The sequence below is a fragment of the Panthera onca genome, chromosome E2, assembly GCF_046562875.1.
Source record: "Panthera onca isolate mPanOnc1 chromosome E2, mPanOnc1 haplotype 2, whole genome shotgun sequence".
Taxonomy (NCBI): domain Eukaryota; kingdom Metazoa; phylum Chordata; class Mammalia; order Carnivora; family Felidae; genus Panthera; species Panthera onca.
This window is the reverse complement of record NC_138353.1, coordinates 10,684,838-10,704,854: the sequence shown is the minus strand read 5'-3', so window position 1 is coordinate 10,704,854 and position 20,017 is coordinate 10,684,838. Positions and strand designations below refer to the sequence as shown.

The 20,017-nt window shown below is 51.2% G+C and overlaps 1 protein-coding gene across 1 annotated transcript in view; it reads left to right on the top strand.

Moving 5' to 3' along the window:
• Positions 1-151: 151 nt before the first annotated feature.
• CCDC61 (coiled-coil domain containing 61) overlaps positions 152-20,017 on the top strand; it is a 20,392-nt gene continuing 526 nt past the window's right edge. Inside the window, exons 1-13 of the mRNA XM_081791432.1 lie at positions 152-722; positions 4,643-4,801; positions 5,053-5,135; positions 8,914-9,071; positions 10,082-10,243; positions 17,037-17,247; positions 17,344-17,426; positions 18,149-18,318; positions 18,441-18,516; positions 18,842-18,984; positions 19,074-19,152; positions 19,329-19,380; positions 19,872-20,013. Coding sequence (XP_081647558.1) covers positions 710-722; positions 4,643-4,801; positions 5,053-5,135; positions 8,914-9,071; positions 10,082-10,243; positions 17,037-17,247; positions 17,344-17,426; positions 18,149-18,318; positions 18,441-18,516; positions 18,842-18,984; positions 19,074-19,152; positions 19,329-19,380; positions 19,872-20,013 — 1,531 coding nt within the window. The 5' untranslated portion in view covers positions 152-709. The remainder of the gene's footprint in view (positions 723-4,642; positions 4,802-5,052; positions 5,136-8,913; positions 9,072-10,081; positions 10,244-17,036; positions 17,248-17,343; positions 17,427-18,148; positions 18,319-18,440; positions 18,517-18,841; positions 18,985-19,073; positions 19,153-19,328; positions 19,381-19,871; positions 20,014-20,017) is intronic.

Sequence of the window (20,017 nt, the reverse complement as noted above, 5' to 3'; positions counted from 1 at the left end):
GCGGGAGCGCAGGGCGAAGGGAGGGGAGTTCTAGCCAGCTCAAATTCACCCACTGGGCGGTGAGGTGAGCTTAGAGTGGGGGCGGGGCCAGGCCGGTGTGTATAGTATGTGAGGTGGGGGGCGGGGGTACACTGCGTAGGAGAGGCCGGCTAGGTCATGGCCTGGCTGGAACGTGTGGTGGTGGGGGCAGGAGGGCGCTGCGGAGAGGGTGGAAATAACCACCCGGGGTGGGGCCTGCCAGAGCTGGTGATTTACCCCTGTCTTGTGTGGGAGATGGTGATGTGGATTTGTCTTGGCTCCCACCCCCACCGTAGGGCGAGGGCTGTGAAATCTGGAATATCCGGGGAGCGCTGTTGGGAGGGGGAGGAGCCAGGGTGTGACCCTGGCAGCGGAGAGGGGAGTCATCTTAGTGAAAGACGGGAGGGAGAGGGCTGGGGTCGGAAAGTTGAGGGGGCTTGTGCGCATGTGCGTGTGTGCTGAAGCCATGAGGTCGTGAGGCCCGAGAAGTGGGGTCAGCTGTGTGGGCCCGAGTGGGGTGCTGGGGTGTCCACGCGGAGCGCGCAAGGTTGAAGGGCTGACGTCACGGGTTGGCGGGGGCGGGGCCTCGAATGCAGGGTCGGGAAGCTGAGGCGGAGAAGAGGAGCCAGGAAGAGTCTTGGGACTGGAATGAAACCAGCAACCAGGATGGGCCACTGGTCACAGAGCAAGGATGAAGGATGCAGGTAGAAGGACAAGGTGGGGGGTGGGAAGGAGGGAGGGGCTCGGGGTCTGGAGAATCCCAGAATTGGTGGGGAGGGGGGGGGGGCGTAGGCAGGGTGTTCAGGGAAGGCTCTGGAGGGAAGGGAGATGGAAAATGTGTGTGTGGGGGGGAAGAGGGGGGTTACATAGAATTTGGGAGGGATCAGAATCCAGGTGAAATATGGGGGAAAGTAAGACAGGCTGAAAATGGGGTAGATCCTCACTGTGGAGAAGAACCTTGGGCAAATATGCAGGCAGAATCCAGGCGGAATAACAGGAGGGAGCAAAAGTCAGGTAAAATATGGGGGGGGGAGGACCTCAGGAGAACTTGGGGGCTGGTGTACGGAGAGGGGGAATGTGGCCCATCCCGCCCCCCATCTTGGAGAGCCGCATGGCAGTAAGGGACATGGGGAAGGGAATGAAGAGGGCTGGTTTCCGGAATGTGGTAGGAGGGGTGAGGCTGGAAAATGGAGGGAGGGAGGTTCTGCAGCGGGGAGGGGAAGGGAGTCCGGAATCTCCAGGCTCAGAATCCCCAGATGGGGAGTTGGGGTCTGGAAAGGAATGTGGAGGTGGCAGGGGTGCTCCCATCAGGCCGAGAAGAGGGGAGCGGGCGAAGTTTGTGGAGGTGCGGGGGGCAGGTGTGTGTAAGGGGACAGTGGAATTCGGGGAGAATATTCAGGGGCTTAATATCTGGGGACTGAGCCGGAGGCTAATGACTTCACGGCAGTTGGATGAGGAAAGGCTCCGTGGTTTAGGGAAGGGCTGCTATTCTCGGGAAGAGAATGGGGAGCTTCTGTGGGGGAGTGGGGGAGGAGAGCAGGGCTGGGTTGGTGGTGGAGATGGGATGGGACGGGCCCCTTTACTCCTCTGTCTCCTCCCTGGAGTTTGGTGCAGCGAGCCGGGTGGTGGTGAGTGGGGCGGTGAAGCTGTTAAGGCTCCTACGGGGTTCTGCCGGTACCTCCAACGCCTTGGTAACCGGAATGGCGCGACTACTGATTGGTTCGCGGAGCCGGAGGGGCGGGGCCGGAGGGCGGGGCCCAGGGCACCGGGCGGGGCAGGGCCAGCGCTGCCTGGCACTCGCGCGGAGGACCGAGGGGCGGGGGGTGGGGGGGCAGGATTACGTTGAAATGTGTAGCTGTTTGTTTGCCCATAGGTCAGGGATTATTAACCCCACCTCTGAACCTCCAGAGAATGTGAAAGTGCCCAATTGTGAGAGTATGGATTTTCAGGGGGAAGGGGTCTCTCGATTCCATCAGCCAGTTCCAAACTCGAGAGAGCCCCCCCCCCCCCCCCCCCCAAATAAATTTACGAACTTGGGTCTAGAGTCAGAGGTGCCTGCCAGGATGTCTGGGGCTTTGGCGGTTGTCCTTGGGCCTTTGAGAAAGGGGATCTGTGGATGGGCCTCAGGGTGGTATTCTGGGAGCCCTTGAAATTACTCGCCAAGGGTTGGTTATTCATTTGTCTGGGGGGAGTTCAGAGATCTCATTAGGCTATCAGAGGCACAAAGACTCCTAAAAAGGTTAAAGACCTCTGGCCTAGAGTTTCAGGGCTCATCATTTTCTGGCCTCATAAATGTTATATTTTCCAATATCAGCCTTTAGGAAGACTTTTTGGGGGAGAGTATGACGCGGAGCAAAGGTTGCGGGGGAGAGGAGGAGACCAGGCATTGGAGAGGTTCCCGTGATCTGGGTTGGGGGCAGTCCTGGGTAGCTCTGTCCCTGGGGCAGCTGTGGGTTTCTGCCGAGCCTCAGTTTCCCCATCTGTACACTGAGGAGAAAACGGACTTGCCTTGTTTCTGTACTGCCTTTCAAGACACAACACAACTAATAATAATAATAATAATAATAATAATAATAATAATGCCGGTGTGTATCGAGTGCTTGCCCTGTGTCAGGCATTGCTTGATTTGTCCAAGGATTTTATCGGGATTAAGTCGTTTAATCCTTACACCAATCCGAGGACATGAGCCCTGTTATCCTCCTATGGGCTTACAGAGGCCTGCATGAACATCATCTGGCCGGGTATTTCTCTCATCTCATCACTTACCCCTCTCTCCGTCCCTCATGCTTATACTTTGCTGTTCTTAGAATAAACGAGGCACATCCCACCGTGGAGCCCTCCCCTGGCCTCTCCTTACCCCTCTCCAGGCGTCTGCTCAGAGAGCCCTTCCCTGGCTACCTTAGCTACAAAAGCAACCCCTACCCCCAGCGTCTCCTTTCTTCCCACTAGTCAACTTTTTTTTTTTTGTGGACATTTTTAAAGATGTTTATTTGATTTTTGAGAGAGAGACAGACAGACAGAGCACGAGTGGGGGAGGGACAGAGAGAGGGAGACACAGAATCTGAAACAGGCTCCAGGCTCTGAGCTGTCAGCACTGAGCCCGGTGCCAGGCTCGAACTCATGAACCATGAGATCGTGACCTGAGTGGAAGTCTGCACTTAACCGACTGAGCCGCCCAGGAGCCCTACCCCCAACTTGTGTGTGTGTGTGTGTGTGTGTGTGTGTGTGTGTGTGTGTGTGTGACATTTTTATACCTCTGACTGCTGCCGCCCTCTTGAGGGTAGGGGCGAAATCTGGTTTCTCATGGTATCCCCAGCACCCAGGAGAGCATGTGCTTTAAAGAGAAGGAATCTGGGTCCAAGAGAGATTAAGTAACTTGCCCGTGTCTGTGCACATACCTGAAGCTAGATACGAGCTCAAGCAACCTGGGGCTCTCCCTAAAATCCACGCCGAACGCACAGATCTGACCCTGACCTCCACTCCATAGAACTAACAGGGAGTAGTAGCCCTATTGGCTAAGAGAAGAGGGCTAAGTAAGCCCTATTGGCTAAGAGTGGTTTCAGAGTTCGAGCCCCTCGTCAGTCTCTGTGGCAGCGCAGAGCCTGTTGGGATCCTCTCTCCTCTCTCTGCCCCTCCCCCATTTGCGCTGTCTCTGTCTCTCTCAAAAAATAAATAAATAGACTTTAAAAACTAAAAAAAAGGGGCGCCTGGGTGGCTCGGTCGGTTAAGCGTCCGACTTCGGCTCAGGTCATGATCTCGCAGTCCATGAGTTCGAGCCCCGCGTCGGGCTCTGTGCTGATGGCTCAGAGCCTGGAGCCTGTTTCAGATTCTGTGCCTCCCTCTCTCTGTGACCCTCCCCCGTTCATGCTCTGTCTCTCTCTGTCTCAAAAATAAATAAAAACGTTTAAAAAAAAATTTTTTTAACTAAAAAAAAAAAAAAAAAAAAATCTACCCTGCCTGGAGGTGCCTGGGTGGCTCAGTTGGTTGAGTGTCTGACTCTTGATTTTGACTCAGGTCATGATCCAAGGGTCATGGGATTGAGTCCTGATTCAGGCTCTGCTCTGAGTATGGAGTCTGCTTAAGAGTCTGTCTCTCTCCCTCCCTCTCTCCTCCCCCCACTCCCCCCTGTCCCTTTCTCCTGCTCGCATGCGCTCTCTCTCTCTCTAAAAAAAAAATAATAAAATAAAAATTTTAAATCTGCTCTGCCTGACCTCAGTACTCTCTGTCTCCCTTTGTAGCTTGATTTTTCTCCACAAACGTTTGAATGAATGCGTGACTGATTAATAGATAATGAGCATAAGGATTAATAAATTAATATCAGTGTATTAATCACGATTCTCTTGTTGGAAATCATATATCCTGTCAGCCAGCACGCGTGGGGCGTGGACACAGTTCTAAGTGTTTTTATGTGGATTTTGCAATTTAATGATCATGACAAGACTCTGCGGTAGATTCCATTATTATACCCGTTTTCTGGATGAGGAGATTGAGGCACAGAGAGGCAATCGCTTTCCTGAGGTGTCAAAGCTGGCGAATGGTGAAGCCAGGATATGAATTCTTGGCCTTCCGGCCTTGGAGCCTGGCCTCTCAGCCCCTCTGGGTCTCTGTTTCATCCCTTCTGCAGCGACACTGGCCATGGACCAGCCAGCTGGCCTGCAGGTGGACTATGTCTTCCGGGGTGTGGAGCATGCCGTGCGGGTGGTGGTGTCTGGGCAGGTACTAGAGCTGGAGGTGGAGGACCGGATGACGGCTGACCAGTGGCGGGGCGAGTTCGATGCCAGCTGTGAGTGTGCCTGCCTGGGGTGGTTTCACCTGTCCTTCCCTGGGATCACCTTCTCCCGGAAGATGAGGTCAACCAGGAACCCTCCCATCTGCGTCTTCTACCCGACCAGACTCCCTAAGGTGGGGTGGGGGTGGAGGGCTCGTCCCTCAGGCCAGAGGCCCTGGAGGGGGGGCAAGTTGGGAAGCTTGGATGCATTGCTCTTGGGCTGGGCAGGTGGTCAGACTTCAGGAAGGACTTTTCTCTCTACCCAGTCATCGAAGATCTGACTCACAAGACAGGGAACTTCAAACAGTTCAACATCTTCTGTAACATGCTAGAGTCGGCTCTCACCCAGGTAGGGGCAGGTTGGGAGCTAGGGGTGGATCCCTGGGGAGGTGGATGCCCATGTGACGGATGCAAGGCCCTCTACCGTCTCTTTCCTTAAAGGGACAGGCCTGTCTTTTTCTTCTTTCCCAAATGTAAGTGGTTTATTCTGATTCTAGTGATGGTTACTCTAATGTGGGAAATTCCTGTCACAGAGGAATGTCCAGAAGAAAGGAAGAATCACTCTACTAACACTCATTCCTGTTAATATTTTGGTGAAAATCACTCCAGCCGTTTCACCACTTCTCTGTTTACTTGTGAAAGTGTGTGTGTGTGTGTGTGTGTGTGTGTGTGTGTGTGTGTATTTGCAGATGTATAATTTTATATAGTTGATATATTTCCCAAAGTATTCTGTAACCTGCTTTTAAAGTTGTTGTTGTTTTTTTTTTTAATGTTTATTTTTGAGGGAGAGAGACAGGGGCGAGTGGGAGAGGGGCAGAGAGAGAGGGAGACACAGAATCCAAAGCAGGCTCCAGGCTATGGGCTGTCAGCACAGAGCCTGATGCGGGGCTCAAACCCATGAACTGCCAGATCATGACCCAAGCTGAAGTCAGACGCTTAACCGACTGAGCCACCCAGGCACCCCTCTGTAACCTGCTTTGAAAAGATTAAACCACGTGAGGCGGTTAAGCCTCCGACTCTTGGTTTTGGCTCAGGTCACGATCCTATAGTTTTGTGAGTTCAAGCCCCACGTTGGGCTCTGTGCTGACAGCGTGGAGCCTGCTTGAGATTCTCTCTTTCTCTCGCTCTCGCTCTCTGCCCCTCCCCCACTCATGCTGTCTCTGTCTCTCTCAAAATAAATAAATAAACTTAAAAAGTTAAAAAAGTAAAAGATTAAATGATATTTCATAAAAATTTAGTCACATCAGTGAGTATAGCTACTCATTCACGTAATTTACTGAGCATTTATAGTGTGCCAGGCACTGTGATAGACATTGGGATACAGCACTAAACACAAGAGATAAAATTCCTGTCCTTTATGAAATGGACATTCTAGTGGGAGAAACAGAAAATTGAAAAAATGTATAACGTCAAGTAGTTAGAAGTATTGACAGTGGCGGGGGGGAGCAGGTTGGACGTTGGAGTGGCAAGGGTGCTATTTAGGCATTTTAAAACTATGACCTACATTATTTCTCTGATTATAGATATTTGCACTCACATATTAAAGTGTGCGACTTAGAAACTGACCGTCTTTCTTTCTTATTATTTTTTTAAATGTTTTAGTTATTTTTGAGAGAGAGAGAGAGAGAAACAGAGACAGGGCATGAGTGGGGTAGGGGCAGCGAGAGAGGGAGACACAGAAACTGAAGCAGACTCCAGGCTCTGAGCTGTCAGCACAGACCCTGATGTGGGGTTTGAACCCATGAACCGAACGATCATGACCTGAGCCGAAGTTGGACGCTCAACTGACTGAGCCACCCAGGCACCCCTCTTATTTTTTTTATTTAATGTTTATTTAGTTTTGATAGAGAAAGAGACCTAGCACGAACAGGGGAGGCAGAGGGAGAGGGAGACACAGAATTCGAAGCAGGCTCCAGGCTCTGAGCTGTCAGCACGGAGGCCCACACAGGACTTGAATTCATGAACTGTGTAATCATGACCTGAGCTGAAGTCAGCTGCTTAACTGACTGAGCCACCTAGGTGCCCTGAAACTGACAGTCTCTTATAATCCCCTTTATCTCCCCTACTCCAGACTGTTAGCACTTCATGTGTATGTGTAGGCAGAATAGCACAATGGTCAAGAGCATGAATTCTGAAGTCAGACTCATCACTGCCGCTTACTAGCTGGGAGCCCTGGGCCAGTTACTTCCCCTTCATGCCTTAGTTTTCCTATCTGTCATGGGGGATAAAGTAGTCCCTGTTTCACAGCGTTGTGAAGATTAAATAAGTTCTGTGTATAAACCTTAGAATGGCGTCTGGCTGGTAATAAGTGCTTTATAGATATTGTCTATTTTTATTATTGTCATCAACTTGTGAGTTTGTCATCCTTGTTAGTGGTTGCTTAGTATTCTGTTACGCTCATTCAGCATGATTTATGTAACCCCGTTTTTTGTATCATGGCCCCTTTGTGGTCTTAAAAATTATTGAGGCCATCAAAGAGCTTTTGTTTATGCAGGCTTTTTCTATCAATATTTGTTTGCCGTATTTTTTTTTTTAATTTTTTTTAATGTTTATTTATTTTTGAGACAGAGAGAGACAGAGCATGAACGGGGGAGGGGCAGAGAGAGAGGGAGACACAGAATCAGAAGCAGGCTCCAGGCTCTGAACCATCAGCCCAGAGCCCGACGCAGGGCTCGAACTCACGGACGGTGAGATCGTGACCTGAGCTGAAGTCGGACGCTTAACCGACTGAGCCACCCAGGCGCCCCTGTTTGCCGTATTGTAAATTAAGTTGTTTTATAAATTAAAACTGAGAATAACTTCAAGATATTTATGAGTTCACTTAAAATAGCCATAATAAGCCTGTTATGTGTTAAATAACATTTTAATGAAAAAAATACATTTTCTAAGACACAATAAATTAGTAGGAAATACAGCATGGTTTTACATTTTTGCAAATCTGTTTAATGCCTTGCTTAATAGAAAACTGCTAGATTTTATTTTTTTAGTTTTAAAATTTTTATTTATTTTGAGAGAGAGAGAGAGAGAGGGAGCACACGCATGCAAGCAGGGGAAGGGCAGAGAGAGAGGGAGACAAAATCCCAAGCAGGCTCCACACTGTCAGCACAGAACCTGAGGAGAGGCTCAGACTCCCAGACCATGAGATCATAACCTGAGCGGAACTCAGGAGTCAGATTCTTAACCAACTGAGCCTCCCAGGTGCCCTGAAAACTGCTAGATTCTTATATGTGCTTCTGCATTCAGTCTGTTGCGATGTGTTTTTTTTTTTTTATGTTTATTTTTGAGAAAGTGCAAGTGGGGGAGGGGCAGAGAGAGAGGGAGTCACAGAATCTGAAACAGGCTCCAGGCTCTGAGCTGTCGGCACAGAGCCCGACGCGGGGCTCGAACTCACGGACCGTGAGATCGTGACCTGAGCCGAAGTCGGACGCTTAACCGACCGAGCCACCCAGGCGCCCCCTTTAATTGCTTTTATCAGATCATGGTGCACATCCTTCTTTGCTAACGTATTAAATCGGCACAGGTGGTCATTTCTCAAAGGTCTGTCGCAGTGTGGAGTCCGAGAGCATATCAATGAACTTTTTGTTTTACGTTACGTTAAACTCTATTGATGTACCTTGAACTTTGCTTGGATCTTTTGCCCATTTTATCATATCATGCACCGGTCATTTGGAAAATACGGTTCGCTGCGTTATGTGGACCTTCTGAGTGTTGACACATTTCATTATCCAGTATCAGGAAGTCACATTTGTTAATATCCTCACCGATCTCCCCAAGGAAAGTCTTTGAACATCAAGAATGTCAACACAGCAAAAAAAGGGCCCATGACAGTATTATTAGGAAAATTGTCTTGGCCTCGTGGGTTCCCTGAAAGGGTCTCGGGGACCCCCAGGGGCCTTTGGACAACACTTGGAGAGCCACAGCACTAAGCTGTCCCCCATGGTTGAGCATTTAGGTTCTTACCAGTTTCTCCCTCTGGTGTCCTTTGCCAGCCCCTGGGGCAGGGCCATCCTGGTCATCTGTCTCAGTGTCGGAAAGGCCCCACTAGCCCAACGAATAGATGGAGCGTGGCCTGGCTTTGGGGGTTGTGTGCCCCGGGCCTGGCCGTTCCTCCCGTCCTCTTCCAACAGAGCAGTGAGTCGGTCACCCTTGACCTGCTGACCTACACAGACCTGGAGTCCCTGCGGAATCGCAAGATGGGGGGCCGCCCAGGCCCTTTGGCCTCAAGATCAGCCCAGCTCAACTCCAAGCGCTATCTGATCCTCATCTACTCTGTGGAGTTTGACAGGTGGGGATAAAGGACTTGGCTCCAGGCTCAGGCTGGTGGGTGGGTAGGAGAGGGTGTAGTTAGAACTCAGAAAACCCTGAGGGTGGGGTGGGGGTGGTGCCTTTGGAATCTTCACTGTTGGGGTTTGTATGGTTTGGTATTGTGTTATTCCTTTTATGTCATCCTTGAAGTGTTGGCTTTTGGACCTCATCCTTATCTCCTCAAGGTCACAAAATGGCTGCTGGCCCTCCAGGCGTGGCTTCTGTATCAAAGCAAGAGGAAGAGAACTGGGCTGTACTTGCTAATTGCATCTACTGCTTTTGTTTTTGTTTTTAATCAGGAAAATAGAAGTGTTCCTACAAGATGCCCAATAGGTTTCCTATCATATCTGGCCAGAAATGGTCTTGTGGCCTTTCCCTAATATTTGGCCACAAGTGGTCATGGGCAGGGGATGCTGCTAAAATCAATGCCTGGCTCTTTAGCCTGTACAGTGGGAGGCAGCAAGGGAGGAGGGAGCTGGCAATGGCCGTTGGGTAGCCAGGGGATAGCATCTGCCCCATTTGATAATCGCTCCCGGATTTTCTAATGGGAAGTTGTCCTATGAGCATAGCGTCTGGTGGGACGGCCGTTAATCAAGGTGCCCTACCTTTCCTCTGCTAAGCGGTGACGCAGATCAGGCCATTTAGAATCTACCCCTGTGGAATCGAATTAGGACTGCTTGGTGGTAAATAACGTGATACCAGTTTTCACTCCACCAGCAGCGTGTGATGAGCAAGTTAATTCGGACTGCACCCGGCCCATCAATGCCAGGGGTTCCAAAATTGCTCTAGAAGGGAGTCTCAGGGACGGCCAGCTGGTGCAAGGGATCTGGGCGCAGGGAGGGGGCTGGAAGTTGCATTTAGAACTTAAGCCTCTAGGAATGTGAGGTTTTTGGAATTGTGCATTTTCCTGCTCGAAGGCTCTCAGGGTCTGGTAGTTACCCTCGGGTGGATTCTTGGCCTCTGAGATGCCACGGTTCTAATCTTCCTCAGGATTCACTACCCGCTGCCCCTCCCGTACCAGGGCAAGCCGGACCCTGTGGTCCTGCAGGGCATCATCCGCTCACTGAAGGAGGAGCTGGGCCGCCTTCGAGGGCTGGACGGCCAGGATGCTCGGGACACCCGGGAGACTGAGATCTGGCACCTGAGGGAACAGTGAGTCCGGGAGGCGAATGCGGTTGGGGCTAGAGGGAGGAGGCATCCCATCAGTCACTGCCTGGCCCTATGCTCAGCACTATTGGAAGGGTGGTGGTCCCTTGTTCACCAAACATTTATTCCGAGGCCCTCTTCTGTGCCTGCCTTGTGCTGGGTGGTGCTGGGGACACAGCAATGATTCAGCCAATCCTGGCCCTGCCCTCCTGGGACTCCAGGTCCAGTGGGGGAGATAGCTCTGTCTGTAGACAGTGAAGTTACCCAGTGGATGGAGTTTGGGAATCCCAGAGGGGAGACTGGAGCCTGCCTGGTAAGGGAGAGGCGTTCCAGGCAAAGGGAACAGCATGTGCAAAGACGGTGGAGGTGGGGCTATATTCAGCGCCTCTTTTGTGCTGGCCCCCTCCCTGCCCTTCACGTTGTGGCCAGCCCAGGGGGCAGATGGACGTTGATCACATAACCACCTGGGAATAGCATTGCTAGCAGAGATGGGATTAGGCAGAAAAGGGAGTCTGTGCTCTAGGAGGCTGAATAGGAACCTGCTGGGGTCTTGGGGTGAGTCAGGTGAAGCGAGTGGGGAAGAGTGTTCTAGGCAGAGGGAACGGCATGTGCAAAGGCTTTGTGTTTGGTTGGATGTGGTGAAAACACGGGGGCTGGCAGAGTAAAGTGAAGAGAGCAAAGGCTTTTTGGCATATTTACCGAGTGCCTGCTGCATGCTGTGCCCTGTGGCGTGCTGAATCCAGGATGCCGTTGCCACCTGGAGGAAGTCCCGCCCATTGGGAAGGGCAAATAAAATTTCTGTAAGAACAATGATAATTATAACCGTAGCTGACATTTATAGAGCATTTAACTGTGTGCCAAGGATTCTGCTCAGTGCTTTGTTACTTAATTTTTAATTATTTTTATTATTCTTTATTTTTTTTAAATTTTTTCATTTCAATTTTAAATTTTTATTTATTTTCAAATGTTTGTTTATTTTGAGAGAGAGAGCGTGCCAGGGGAGGACTGAGTGAGAGGGGAAAATGGATCCCAAACAGGCTCCACGTTATCAGTGCTGAGCCCAGCTCAGGGCTTGATCCCATGAACCGTGAGATCATGACCTGAGCCGAAATCAAGAGTCGGACGCCCAACCGACTGAGCCACCCAGGTGCCCCTTCGTGACTTAAGTTTTTTAATCCTTGCAAGGTAGACATTGCTCTCGCCCCCATATTACAGAGGAGGCAACTGAGGCCCAGAGAGGTTAGAGAACTTGCCCCAGGTCACACAGTAGATAATATATAGCCAGGCTAGATTTTGAATCCGTGCAGCCAGCACCAAACCCCCTTTGTTTCTGTAGCTGTTGTGTTACGTTGGTGGCTGCTAGGCCGCTAGGCCAGGGCTAAGTGCTCAGGGCTGACAGGGAGGAGGTGGGGGCCCCTGGGGCTGGAGAGCCCTGTGGGTCTTCCTGGAAGAGCCTGGCTGTACATTGCTGGGAAGCAGGATAAGTGTTTTCCTCACTTCGTCCTCAGGATCTACCCTCTGGCCTCTCTGGTGTGTGTGGATGTATGCATTTCCCGGACTGGCCACAGCGTGGCGCCCTCTGTCGCTCAGAGCCAACCAGAACCAGAGAGGATGGCTTGAGATCCTACAGCTGGTTGGTGGCTTCTTCCTCTTCCCAGCTTCCTCTTCCTAACTGTAGTGAGGGAGTTTGGGAAGACTCCAAGATTCATCCATCCATCCATCCATCCATCCAGTGTTTATCCAGTTCATACTGTGTGCCAGGCACACTGCCCAGCCTGAGTTAATGTTTCTAGAGCCCTTACTCAGTGCCAGATATGGTCCAAGCACTCTGTAGATTCTTATACAACTTTATACGTAGGTATTGTTATTGTTCCACTTCCCAGAGATGTGAGGTGCTACTGCCCAAGGTCACCCAGCTCGTAATAAGCGGAGTAGAGTTGGACACAGCCCGACCACAGAATTCAGGTTCCCTCACGGTGACCAGACAGCTGGAGTAAGGATCCAGACAGAAGACAGATAATCACACTGATAAATGCCAACTCTACAATGACTGGTACTATAGGAAGGAAATGTACAGAGAGCATGAGAGCAGAGAACAGAGGGACGTGACCTAGCCTGGCTGGGGACAGCGGATGCGACATTTAAAGGATGAGAGAAAGTGTTGCAGGAGGAGGGACTTGGATCTGTAAAGAGAAGCTTGGCTGACGCAGCACGGGAGAGGAAGGTGGGAGGAGAGGCGAGGAGGGGGAATCAAATGGGGAGCTCCTGGGAGAGGGTGGGGGAGCTACAGATTTTAAGAAGTTTTTTATTAGGAAAAATTCCAAGCACACACAGTAGACAGAAGCAGGATGCACAAGTATTTGTGCCCCAGATTCAACGGTGTTCTACATTTTGCCCTTCTTGTTTGATCCACACCCTCCCCTCTCCCCGAGAAGCGAATCCCAGACATCAGATTTCCTCTGTAAATACTTCGTTTTATCTCCATGGTCAGTGTATTCCTCTGTCCCCTGTATTTCCTGTGAAGTCACTGTTAAAGCTAGAGGCTAATCAGATTTAGGTCTCTGGCAAGACACCTTCCTTGGGGGTGCCATGTACTTGCCTACTGTCAGGTGGCGTTGGGGCTGATGAGTTCTGAGGTTGAGATCTGAGTCCTTCTTATGAAGTTCCCGTCAGCCCAGTCAGTACCTCTTGGTAGTTTTCATTTGCATCCACTTAGTTACCAAGAGGTTGAGCAGTGTTTCATATATTTAAGTAGCCATTTGGATTTCCTCTTTTGTCAGTTGCCTGTTCACCTGTCGTATCTATTTTCCTTTTGTCATCTACTTCTTACTGATTTCCAGGAGCTCTTTATATAGTCTGGATATGAGCCCCTTGTTGATGTTATGTATTTCAGACACCTCCTTGCCCTCTACAGCTGGCCTTTTCACTCTCTTAATAGTGTCTTTTGATAAATAGATGTTCTTAATTGTGGATGTAGACTAATTTATACGTTTTTTTCTCTGAAGTTAGTAATTGTTATGTCTTGCCTTAGAATCCTTCTTTCCCAGTATCATGAAGATCTTGTCCTATATCGTCTTCTATAATTTTTTGTCTTTTGCCTTTCACATTTATGTCTACGATCCACCTGAAATCGATTTTGGGGGGAGGTAGAGGCTCTTTCATATTTTTTTCACATGGCCAGTCAGTCAGTCCAATGACATTTATTGAAAAGAGTATCCTTTCCCTACTGTGTCGTCATTGTCGCCTTTATCACAAATAATGTGTGTGTATGTGTGTGTGTGTATAATATATGTAGGTTAGAGGTATTGTAGCTTTCTAATTAGACATACTGGGTAGAGCAAGTCTTCTGACTTGTGTTTTTCTAGTTTAAGAATTTTTTGGTTATTTTTGGAAATTTGCATTTCTTTATAAATTTCAGAATCAATAGGTTTTTCAATACAAAAACATAAAACTTGTTGGATTTTTTTTTTTTTAGAATAATAGGCTTGAGATTTTATTTTTTTATAAACTAATCTCTACACCCAACATGGCTCTCAAACTCACAACCCTGAGACCAAGAGGTGGATGCTCCAGTGACTGAGCCAGCCAGGTGCCCCATAACTTGTTAGAATTTTTATTGGTATTGCATTGAATCTATAGAACAATTTAAGGAAAGCTGAAATCTGTATAAATAGTGAGTATTCCACAGGATGCCTGGGTGGCTCACTTGGTTGAGCTTCGGACTCTTGATCTCAGCTCAGGTCTTGATCTCAGAGTCGTGAGTTCAAGTCTCGCATTCGGTTTCACACTGGGCATGGAACCTACTTAAAAAAATAGTGAGTACTCCAATATATAAACAATATACCTTGGTATTTATTTAGGTCTTATTTAATGTCTGAATGATGTTATTCTATCATACTTTTGTTAGATTCTTTTCCTATCTTTGGGTGATTTTTTTTAATGGTTTATTTAAATATAAATGATATAGATGTTTATATAATTGTATTTTTCAAAAAAATTTTTAAAGTTTATTTTTATTTATTTTGAGAGAGAGACAGAACATGCACGGGAGGAGCAGAGAGAGAGAGAGAGGGAGGGAGAATCCCAAGCAGGCTCTGCACCATCAGCACGACTGAGACTGAGCCTCCTAGGCCTCCCTAACTGTAGATGTTGATTTTGTGTCTAGTAACTTCCACCAGCTTTCTAATTATTTCTAATAATTTGTATATTTCCTTTGATGTTTAATGTTTATAATCATTTCATCTGCAAATGACTGTTTTGTTAATTCTTTCTTAATCCTTATCTTTCATTTCTTTTTCTTGCCTTATTGCATTGGTGAGGATCACCAGTACAGTGTTGAGAAGAAGCAGTGATATGTGGCATCCTTGCCTTGTTCTGGATTGTAAAGGATAAATTCAGTGTTTTGCCAAAAATGTAGGCATCTATGTGTTTTTCAGATCCCTAATTGATTTAAACTTGGAAAGTGACAACAACTGTCAATATATAGTTTTTTTTTTAAGATTAAAAAAAGTTTTTTAAGTTTATTTTTTTTAATGTTTTCTTTTTTTAACGTTTACTTATTTTTTGAGAGACAAAGAGAGATAGAGTATGAATGGGGGAGGAGCAGAGAGAGAGGGAGACACAGAATCCGAAGCAGGCTCCAGGCTCTGAGCCATCAGCCCAGAGCCCGACGCGGGGCTCGAACTCACGGACCGCGAGATCGTGACCTGAGCCGAAGTCGGACACTTAACTGACAGCCACCAGGGCACCCCACGTTATTTTTGTTTTGTTTTTGCCACTTGACATAATTCTCCAATATGCCACCAACTTTATACCCAGTTAGATCTATTTGAGCGAGTTTCTTTTAAAAGTTGTAGGGGTTGGGGCACCTGGGTGGCTCAGTCGGTTGGGCGGCCGACTTCGGCTCAGGTCATGATCTCGCAGTCTGTGAGTTCGAGCCCCGCGTCGGCTCTGTGCTGATGGGTCATGAGCCTGGAGCCTGCTTCGGATTCTGTGTCTCCCTCTCTCTCTCTCTGCCCCTCCCCCACTCATGCTGTCTCCATCTCTCTGGCAAAAATAAATAAACATTAAAAAAAAAATAAAAGTTTTAGGGGTTGATTTCTTAAAATTTATTTAAATACAATATTTTCAGAGTTCCAAAGTCAAAACTGAAAAAGAAGGTATGGGGGTACCTGGCTGGCTCAGTCAGTAGGGCATGCGACTCTTGGTCTCAGGGTCTTGACTTCAAGCCCCATATTGGGCATGGAGGTTACTTAATAAAAATAAAAATTAAAAAAAAAAAAAACAACTAAGAAGGTACATTTAGTGGGGTCCAACTTGTGTCCCTGTTGCCACTGGTTTCTCCCTGATAGGTAAGCTATTTTTTTTTTTAAGTTTTGATTTATCCTTACATATTTTTGAAAATATGAACATAATATGATTTATAATTCCCCTCTTTTCTTTTGCATAAAGAGACGTATTAAACATTGTTCAGCCCTGTTTTTATTTTTTTATTTTATTAAAAAATTTTTTAAAAAATATTTATTTATTTTTGAGACAGAGAGAGAGAGAGCATGAACAGGGGAGGGTCAGAGGAAGAGGGAGACATAGAATCTGAAACAGGCTCCAGGCTCTGAGCTGTCGGCACAGAGCCCGACGCGGGGCTCGAACCCACAGACCGCGAGATCATGACCTGAGCCGAAGCCGGACGCTTAACCGACTGAGCCACCCAGGCGCCCCTCAGCCCTGTTTTTAAACTTCTATCCTGGCCATCACTTGGCGACAGGATATAGAGCTCTTTCTCCTTCCTTTTTCTAGTTGTGTGGTACTGAGTTCAGTGGCTGTATCATAGAAATTCAGCTTCCTTTCTGTTGGTATACATTTTGGTTATTTCTACTCTTTTGCTATTATAAATAGGGCTGCGGGGCGCCTGGGTGGCTCTGTCGGCTAAGCCTCCGATTCTTAATTTCTGCTCAGGTAATGATCTCAAGGTTGGTGAGATAGAGTTCCCCTTCTGGCTCCACACTGACAGCATGGAAGTTGCTTGGGATTCTCTCTACCTCTCTCTCTGACCCTCTGCCCCCCCCCCCCCCCCCCCGTCAAAATAAATAAACATTACAAAATAGTGCTGGGGCCCCTGGTGGCTCAGTCAGTTAAGTGTTGGACTTTCCATTTTGGCTCAAGTCAGGAGCTCGAGGTTTCCTGGGTTCCAACCGTGGGTTCGAGCCCCACCCCTGGCTCTGCACTGACAGCGAGGAGTCCGTTTAGGATTCTCTCTCTCTCTCTCTCTTCCTGTCTCTCTCTGGCTCTCCCCTGCTCCCGCTGTCTCTGTCTCTCTCAAAAATAAATAAACTTAAAAAAGAAATAGTGCTGCAATGAATAGCCTTGTGTGTACATCTTTTTCTCAAGGAAGGTTTTGAGCACCGTAGTGACCTGATCGCATTTGCATTTTACAAAGAATCTTCTGGTGAATAGGAGGCGGTGATGGCTGGGAGGCCAGGGGTGGGGGCGTGGGAGACAATGTAAGGCCAGGAACTCAGGGCTAGGCTCTCAGGGTACAGAGAAGGGCAGATTGATGACTTATTTTGGAATTAGATCTCACAGGGCTGTGTCCTCGCGGCGGGATGGATGGCCATGTTCCTCCTCCCGTGGGAAGAGAGACTACGGGGCCGTGGGGGCGGCTGGAGTGGTGGGGCTGCATTCCCGGTTCCTGGAGCAGGTGAAATGGTTCGTGCCCGCACCCATGGAGAAGTGAGGATGATAGCATCGTGCACGCCCTCCCTCCCGACTCTGTCGTCCTCCCTCTACCCTCTTCCCCCAGGGTTTCACGCCTGGCATCGGAGAAGCGCGAGCTGGAGGCCCAGCTGGGCCGATCTCGAGAGGAGGCTCTGGCCGGGAGGGCGGCGCGCCAGGAGGCTGAGGCGCTGCGTGGGCTCGTCCGCGGCCTGGAGCTGGAGCTTCGGCAAGAGCGGGGCCTCGGACACCGCGGGGTGGGCCGCCGCAGCCAGGATTGCCGGCGCCTGGCCAAGGAGGTGAGGGGGCGGGGCGGCCGGCGGGCCGGGGGTGGCCGCTGGGGCGTGGACCTCGGCCTCAGTCTGGGCCCTCGCGCCCCTGTTCTCCCCCGGCAGCTGGAGGAGGTGAAGGCGTCGGAGCGTAGCCTGCGCGCGCGGCTGAGGACCGTGAACAGCGAGCTGGCGGTGTACAAGAGGGGGTGAGGGGCGCGGTCTGGGGTGGGCGGGGTCTTGGAGCCGGGACGGGGCTGCAGGGGTGCTCAGGCCTGGACGGGCGGAGCCTGGGGAGGAGGTGTGGAGTCGAGGGGGGAGGGCGGGGCCCAGGGCGTGTGGGCGGGGCTTGAGTGGGGAGGCTGAGAGTGGGCGGGGACGGAGCGGTGGGAGGAATCTAATGGACCGCGTGGGGCTGAGTTAGACGTGGTGGGCGGAGTCTGTGGGGAGATGGGCAGGGCTTGGAGCGTGTGTCAGGAGGCTGGGCCTGGAGATTGGGAAGGGGTGGGCCCTGAGGCTATCCCGTAGAGCGAAAGGGCGTGGCCACACGGTGAAAGGTTGTGGCCCCGCCGGTGGGGATCTGGTTGATGTCTGCTGTTACTTATTGCGGCGGGTGACGGAATTTTGGAAGGGATTCTAGGGAGCGGTGGGAGAGCTCAGGAAGAAGGGTCCCGGTGAAGGGGGTTTGTTAGGATGCAGGGAAGTGACAGACGGGTTCTTCTGGGGCGCTCTCTGGGGCTCCGAGAGGGGCGGGAGCCTGGGACAAGGGAAGGTGTCTGTGAGGGTCGTGTGCAAGGGCGTGAATGTCTGGGAGTTGATGGTGGGATGGACCAGAAAGTTCGGAGTTGGTGTGATCCGAGAAGAGGCTTGAGATAGGAGTTGAGATAGGAGCTGGCCGGCGGGAAACTGACAGTGGGTCCTGCGCTCCCAGGAGACAGACTCCGCCGGTGGTGCCGCCCCGGGTGCGGGAGGATCGGGCTTCGTCGTCGCGGGAGCGCTCCACATCTCGTGGTCGCGGTGCCGCCCGCTCTTCTTCCCGGGAGAGTGGTCGGGGGAGCCGGGGTCGAGGCCGCCCCGTCCACCCCTCGCCTTCACCCACAGGTCTGTGCCGGCCGGGCCCTGCCCTGCCCTGCCTGTGGGAGGAGGGGGAATGGACTAGAGCTGTGGAGGCGTGATCCTGTGACCCCAGCCTCTTCTCTGCACACTCTCCCACCCCATCCTAGGTGGTCGCGTGCCCCGTTTCGACCCCACGGCCTTTGTGAAAGCCAAGGAGAAGAAGCAGAGAGAGATCAAGATGAAGTTAGTCCCTGGTCCTTTACTGGCCCGCTGACCTGTGCCCTCATCCATCGCGGTCTCCCATCACCTGTCACCTGCTCCGTCTCTCCCCTTCCTGCTCCTGCTTTGCACCTGAACTCCACCTCCGCTCCTGACCCTTCCCCCCACCCGCCCTGCTTCCTTGTCTCCCACCACCACCTGGTCTGCGTGTCCGCGTGCCTCTTCCTTACGTAGGCCGCGTGACCTCAACGGAGTCACTGGCCCCGGGCTGCGACCCGTAGGGGCGCAGCGACGCCTTTCCTGGCACTAGCGGGGCGGCCGGGTGAGCGTCTCCTTTGCGGTTCCGCAGGCAGCAGCAGCAGCGGAACCGACGGGGCAGCGGAGGAAGCGGCGACGGGCCGTCCGTCTCCTGGTCGCGCCAGACTCGGCCGCCCGCCGCCGTGACCGGCCGAGGGGACGCGGCCAACCGCTCGCGACACCGCAGCTCCTCGGGTAACTGGGCTGCAGAGCGCGGGGGGCCCGCAGGCGGGCTGGGCGCCCCGGGCGAGCGCCGGAGACTTACGCTCTCTTTCTCCCTCTAGTGGACAGTCTCCGCAGCCGCTGCTCGTCCGCCAGCTCCTGCAGCGAGTTTGAGGATTTCTCTGAATCCCTCCCTAGAGGGTAAAACTTGGGCTGGGGAAGAGACCGCCTCCAAACGGGTGTCCGGGGAGGCTGGGAAGAGGCTTTTGCAGGGAATTGGGTGATTGGAGGCTGGAGCCTTGAAACCACGTTGGGAGGGCGAGGTGGGAGGTGCCGGAGGCTTCTCGGGTCGGTCCTTGACTACCGTCTCCCGTCAGCGTTCGCCGCGGGAAGCCTCCCAGCCCCACAACCTGGAGTGGGTCCAATACGGTGAGTGTCTTTCCCCAGACCCTGAAGGGGGAGGGGCGGCATGAACCTCCCAGAAGCCCCTGTCCCTTTCCTCCGTGATTCCACTGTGGGGAATCAGGTGGGCAGGGGTGGCTCCGAAATGCTTCTGGTGGCGAATGTTTTGAGCCTTGGGTCGGAGGGGAGGGTGGGCGTGGGGTGGGGGCAGATGATGGTGGCCAAGGGCACCAGCGCTGGCCTCCAATGAAAGGTCTTAAAACCGGCCCCGCCCCCTTCCTATCACCTGTGTGTCCCTCAGCCTCAGTGTCTTTGATCAATTAAATGGGGATGGTAATCGTCTTCACCTCAGAGGGTTCTTTCTGGTGAAGCTCCCGGGAGGTGATTTTGCATCCAGTAAGTGGCCAGTGGGTGTCAGCCCTTAGTTTTTGAGATCCTCGGGTTCAGAATTTCCAGTGGACTTGGGGGGCAGGACTAGAGGGAGGGTCCCTAACCCCCTCTCGTGCCTCCTCCTGCAGCAAAAGTCCACCCCTCTGGATCGCGGCCGCCGTCAGAGACGCCCGGCTAATTTGGGGGGCTGGGTCCCCTATCAAAAGGTGAGCCTGGGACTCCACGTGTCCCCCCCTTCCCCTGCCCCACAGTCTGAGGACAGCATATTGGGCCC